The 6000-nt window shown below is 39.0% G+C and overlaps 1 protein-coding gene across 4 annotated transcripts in view; it reads left to right on the forward strand.

The window, feature by feature from the left end:
• Nucleotides 1–5180, forward strand: part of DPY19L1 (dpy-19 like C-mannosyltransferase 1) — a 96940-nt gene extending 91760 nt beyond the window's left edge. For 2 of the 4 annotated variants that reach the window (XM_032401795.1, XM_032401798.1), the window contains exon 22: nucleotides 2345–5180. In XM_032401795.1, the coding sequence (XP_032257686.1) occupies nucleotides 2345–2501 (157 nt within the window). In that variant the 3' untranslated portion in view covers nucleotides 2502–5180. The remainder of the gene's footprint in view (nucleotides 1–2344) is intronic. The other 2 variants (XM_032401796.1, XM_032401797.1) reach the window with 2 other exon arrangements.
• Nucleotides 5181–6000: the final 820 nt, after the last annotated feature.

Below are 6000 nucleotides of genomic sequence, written 5' to 3' on the forward strand. Positions count from 1 at the left end.
TCTATCAACATCACTTTACAACGGCAAAATGGGAATCAGAATATCCATCCATAAAACAGTGGTTCATTAATACATAGACGTACTAGCAACTATTCAAGAGTGAAGTAGATCTTTAGGTGCTGAGGTGGAAAAATGGCCACATTTTCTTGTCAAGTGAGGAGTCCCAAAATAATCTCATTTTTGTAAAAGCAACCCAGGAGCATCTACATATATAAATCCGTGCCTATGTTTGTACACACTTGTGTCTGAACTTGGATGAAAGAGGCCTCACAGAATGTGTGCTGGACTGTGTACACAAGCCACCTCTGAGAAATGGCATTGGCAGTGACAGTGACTTTCATTTTTTTTTCTTATTTTGATAGGCCTATATTTTGGCACTTTTTGGATGGTAGTTAGCTTTAAATTAAAGATGTTATTAAGAAAAAGAGAGCATATGTACTCCTGCCATGGTGCTTGCCTCATGGAGAGCAGGGGAGTGGGGCTGCCTTTGGGAATAAAAAGGACATGTTGGAAATGTTTTTTTCTCTTAAAGTGAAGCAACCATGACAAAACATAAGCAGTTGCCAATTCTCTATAATTTTTCTTGTGTTTTGTATTTTTCTGGTTTTTTAAATTTCTCAAATAGCACATAAAAATTGTGAACTCCCTTTCGCCTTTTTTGTTTTTATTGATATTTTGGAAGAGTTCAGGCCAGTTGTCTTCTAGGAATGTTCCATGTTTGGATTTGCCTAATTCCTTCCTCATGATTAGATTTAGTTGAGCAAACTGTGGCAAGAATATTAATTACCCCAGAGGGGTTGTATACTCTCCATATGTCACTTGAGGAGGTAGAGATCACTTTGTTCTGTCATTGGTGATGCTAAGTTTGATCACTTGATCTATTAAGGGGACAGATCTCCTTTAGAATTAATAAGAAATCTGTGGATATACTTGGAGGCCATTTGTTTATCCTCTTTCTCAACAACCTTTCACCAGATAGTTCTTGCATCCAGTTTTGATTCTTGCCTGAATCCGTTATTACATTGGTAATATAGATTTGAAAGCAATATACCAGGTAATGAGTAGTGGGGGCAAGGATGGATTTGATAAATAATAATTAATAAATGGACCTAGAGCTCTTGGCTATCTCAATGGAAAAATTAAAATTAAATCTCTACTTCACACCATACAGAAAAATTAATTTCAGATGAGTTATAGGTCTAACTGTGAAAAACAGAACTCTAAAACTTTCATAGAAGACACAATGTATATTCTCATGATATCGTGATAGGGAAGAATTCCTTACACAAGACATAAAAATCACCATCCCTAAAAGAAAAGAGTGACATTTTGGAATATAAGTACATAAAAATCTTCAATGTAATAAAAGCCAAAAAAAGGAAAAAAAAGAAAAAAGAAATTTGTGAACCTAGTGAAAGCCAACAGTTATATCTAGAACACTGCTTTAGATTGAAAATAAATGTTACAGGGGCGCCTGGGTGGCTCAGTCGTTAAGCATCTGCCTTCAGCTCAGGTCGTGATCCCAGGGGGTCCTAGGATCGAGCCCCGCATCGGGCTCCCTGCTCTGCGAGAAGCCTGCTTCTCCCTCTCCCACTCCCCCTGCTTGTGTTCCCTCTCTCGCTGTGTCTCTCTCTGTCAAATAAATAGAATCTTTAAAAAAAAATTTAAAAAAATGTTACAGTTATCTGCAGATGTTATTGGGACAAATATCACACAATGCCAATTTCAGTTCTGCTATTCTTTATAAAATATATTGCTTTTAAAATTTAATTGTGCATTTAGCTAAAACGTGAGCTGAACACCACTGGATTTTCTTTAAATTGACTCATTCTAGGAGACAGTAGTGGGAAGTTGCATAAATGTGACCTAAGCATATCTGCCAATTATAATTTTCAAGTCAATATAATACATTAACCTCTTACTGTGTGCCAGGCACAGTGCTAGCTAGATACAATCTCTCTCTCTCTCTAAGTCCTCATGACACACCCACGTCATGGGTATTCCCCATTTGACAAGTATGGGGAGAGACTGTGAGCTATCCAAAGCCACATTCTTGCTAAGTAGCTGAGGCAGAATTTAAGCAAGATCTCTCTTGATCAACTGAATTCATGTATTTTTGTGTGTTTTTTTCTTTTTTCTTATAGTCAACTTTGCTGCATTCACCTTGTTCTAAAGAGAATTTATGGCAGCTTAAATAAGTATAAATAACTATAATAGGATTTTTAAAACTAACTTAATTTACATAGAAAAAATGAAATGGGGGCAGGAATCTAAAAAGTGTGCTTTGCTTCATCTGCCATATATAATGTACTTTGATTTTTGCTCTGTACCTTAATTTCTCTAGGCCTGGGTGCAGTATGCCTGAAATTTGGGACGTGGAAGATCCTGCTAATGTTGGGAAACCTCCCTTATGTAACCTCTTGGTGAAGGATTCCAAGCCACACTTCACCACTGTATTCCAGAACAGTGTTTACAAGGTCTTAGAAGTTATAGAAGAATGACTGCTGCCTACAGACCTACAGAGAAGTACATCAGTAATGGTTTTAATGTTTTGTTAATAACTCATGCCTTGTTTTTAATTCAAATCCCAAAAACTTTTATAGGTAACTGTTTTCAAATAGAAAACATTTTGTTTGGTCAATTCAAATGTTGTTCTGATTGTAAAAATACTTATACCTTAATCAGTTGGTTACTATTTCAATGCAGCCCTTTAAAATTTGCTATGCAAATGAGTATATGTTTGTACCTGACTTAAATATTTGTGCTAAAGTGAGTGAGCAAAGCTACCTGTAAAAGAAACATGATGGGTCATGACGAGGAAGGCATGAAGATATCGTGAGTTCTGACCGCTGTAGGGGCTGATTTTAGTTTATGGACTCTTGGTGCTCCTTGCTTCCTCTTCTGCCTCTTGCTTTTGTCATTTGGACATCTCCGTGACTGTCGTAAGCTCCTCAGTCGTGTCGGGCCCCTGTCATCACATCCATAAGAGCAGATGGGGCAGACATGGGTATTTGCTATGTGGACTTATCTGTTTCACTTCTTCATGTTCTTTTGTTTCTTGTTGCTCTTGTTAATGAAGCGTTTCCTGCCCATTACTAATCCAAATTCTTGGATCTAGTGGTCAGGACCAAATTCCTGTAGTTACCAACCATGTGGGATTAGCATGTCTTCTCGCTCCCCTTTCTCCCTCTTTCTCTCCCAGCATTCTTAGTCAAATAAGTGTCATTTACTCGTTTAGTTGCTTTGAAAGTACTTATTCTTGGTTAAAAAAAATTTAATGGCAATTGTGTATTTTTCTCGTTTTAGTATTATTCAGATGTTTATATTTTAATACCTTTAAACCACTGTAAAAATTTTTCATGTTTAATTATAGTTTTAAGATCAACTATTTTGAATGACCCAAATATAATGCATCTACAAACTAATGTGTATTTGAGTAGACATAAATTACAGTGGAACAGTAGACTGTAGTATGTGTAGTTTTTCTTTTACTAGTAAGATACAGTAAAACATGACTAATTTTTCTGTCAAAAAAGTAAACACATAATGAGAAGTAAATGGAGTTTTTATATTTTACTTTTTAAATTGCCTGTCTTTAGTAAGACAAAGCCTTAAGCCTTATGTTATAATTTTGATCCCCAAAACAATCATTTCAGTACGAGGAATGAATATATTCAGCCTTCCTCTTTATGTTTTTTTCCTTCGTATTTATTTTCATTTTGAAAGATTCCCAAACCTGCTCTGAATTCCTAGTATGAATTTTTGTTTCTTAGAAGTTAATTTGTGTGAAATGAGATTCTTCAAAACAGTGAATCCTCGTGGTTCTGAGAAACGGTTTTAAGATTTTTAAAGTCTAAGCAAACCATGACTCCGATGGACTACACATTTAATTATACAGTGTTCTCTTTATTAACCACAGGCAGCTTAACCTCATTGTGGACTGTCCTTGAGACCTGAGTCCTCAGGGATGGTTTCCGGTGCCCACTCCTGGGAGCCACTGAAGAGCTCTTCCCTTTCCGCCTTCTCACCAGAGCCCAAGGACAAGCCTGGTCTGGGGGAAGCACTAGCTTGCTTAGAGCAGACAGCTGCAAGGACAGCCTGGGCTGGCGAGCGCGCAGCCCCCGGCCCGGCCCGCAGCCCGCGTTTCCGGGGAGCCTCCTTCTGGCCGGAGCTGCCGTCAGTGTCTTCGGGTGCCTGCCCCCTCCTCCTCGCTCGCTGGGTGACTTTTATTTCTTGGGCTTCTGCCAGTTTCAGAAAATAGGGAAGCAGCTGGGGAGTCGTGGATTAGGAGTAGAATTTGAGCAATGATGCAGCAATCCAGAAAAATGGCACGAGGGCACTTGAGGCCGAGGCGGCTGGGAGTCGCCGTGGGCGGGAGGAGGGAGGCGCGCTCGGCGCCCTGTGACACTGTTCACGGAGACGTGGCTGCCTCACACACGCAGCGGGGCCAGGTTTTCAAAAACTGTGCTTTTAAAGTCACTCTCTTTTCTCCCCACCCTCCAGTCACTCCCTTCCTGAGGAGTTCACATGTGATGATTGGAAATTCTGTACAGGAAAAACACCAAAATACCGTTTTGACTGTTTCATATGCTGGGAAAGGTTGAAAGTGGTCCAATTAGGTTGTTCTTTTTTCACCCCATAGGAATCCTTTTATAACGGTATTTATTAATGTAACTCCACCAGCAAGCTATGATTATATTTTAGGCCGGTCAGTTAAGAACAGAGGCCTTGGGCTACACGGCACACTCAGCCTTGGTCACATCTGCTAGCAGCCGGTGCTGGAGATGAGCAGTATCTTTCATGGCAACATAGAATAGTAGTAGTTTCCATACACGTGACAAAACAGTATTAAAGCTCAGTATTTTACTCATTTTTAGCATTTAAAAATATTTTTTTGCTTTAGTGTGAGGAAGGTAAGGATGGCAAGGAGGTGGTAAAAATAGCTCTTGCTGTCACATATGAAAAAACAAAGTGGGGGCAGTATTTCTATAAGCAGAAAAGCCTCTAAAAAACGCTTTGCAGAAAAAGTATTGTGTTAAAACAGGACAATGATATTAAGGAGAACGTGAAACGCTGTATCAGGAATAAAGTGATATCACATAGAAGTATTGTATTTTTATGAATTTTATGCCAGTTGTTTTACATGTACTATGTATGTTCAATAAAAAAGATAATGAAAAATCTAGAAAGGTTTTTTTTATTATTTTCATTTCTACCTTGACTCTTAACATGTTCAGCCTCATTCTTTAGTCAGATAACCATGAACTTGGTGTGTGGCAGGCTGTAGTCCTCAGTGATGGGGGAGGGTTCCAACAGTGGGGTCCATGAAACTACTTAGTCCTCTTCATTGGGGCCGTGTAGGTATTGGGGTTACCCATACTCTTCTTCTGTATTTATGCTATTACACATTTACATTACTTTAGCATTTACATCAAGGGACACAATCATTCTTTAAAGCCATAGTTTGGGGATAATTTTAGAGTTACTGAAAGCGTTTTCTCATACATTAAACTATAGTGTGGTCTCATGATATTTCCTAAATTATATCTCCATGTTTTTGCTTGATACAAGCATTAGCTTTGTCTGTCTGTCTGTCTATCTATCTATCTATCTATCTATCTGGAGGAAAGACAGTTTAGCTTAGTTCATGCCTGTATAATTAATTTCTTTACACAGTGATACCTTCCTTCTCTGACATCTTTGGGAGTGAAATGTTTCTAATCCAGTGGTTCTCAAATTTAGTGTGCCTCAGAATCACCTGCAGGGTTTGTTAAAACGCAGATCGCTGCACCCCACCACAGAGGTTTCTGATTCAATTCGCCTAAGGTGGTGGGGTGGTCTGGATGTTTGTGTCCCCCCAGAATTCATATGTTGATATCCTAACCCCCAAGGTTATTGTATTAGGAGGTGGGACATTTGGGAGGTGATTAGGTCATGAGGGTAGAGCCCTCACGAATAGGATTGGTGCCCATATAAAGAATCCCAAGCAAGCTCCGTTGG

The sequence above is a fragment of the Phoca vitulina genome, unplaced genomic scaffold (assembly GCF_004348235.1).
Source record: "Phoca vitulina isolate PV1807 unplaced genomic scaffold, GSC_HSeal_1.0 scaffold4, whole genome shotgun sequence".
In the NCBI taxonomy this organism is placed as follows: Eukaryota; Metazoa; Chordata; class Mammalia; order Carnivora; family Phocidae; genus Phoca; species Phoca vitulina.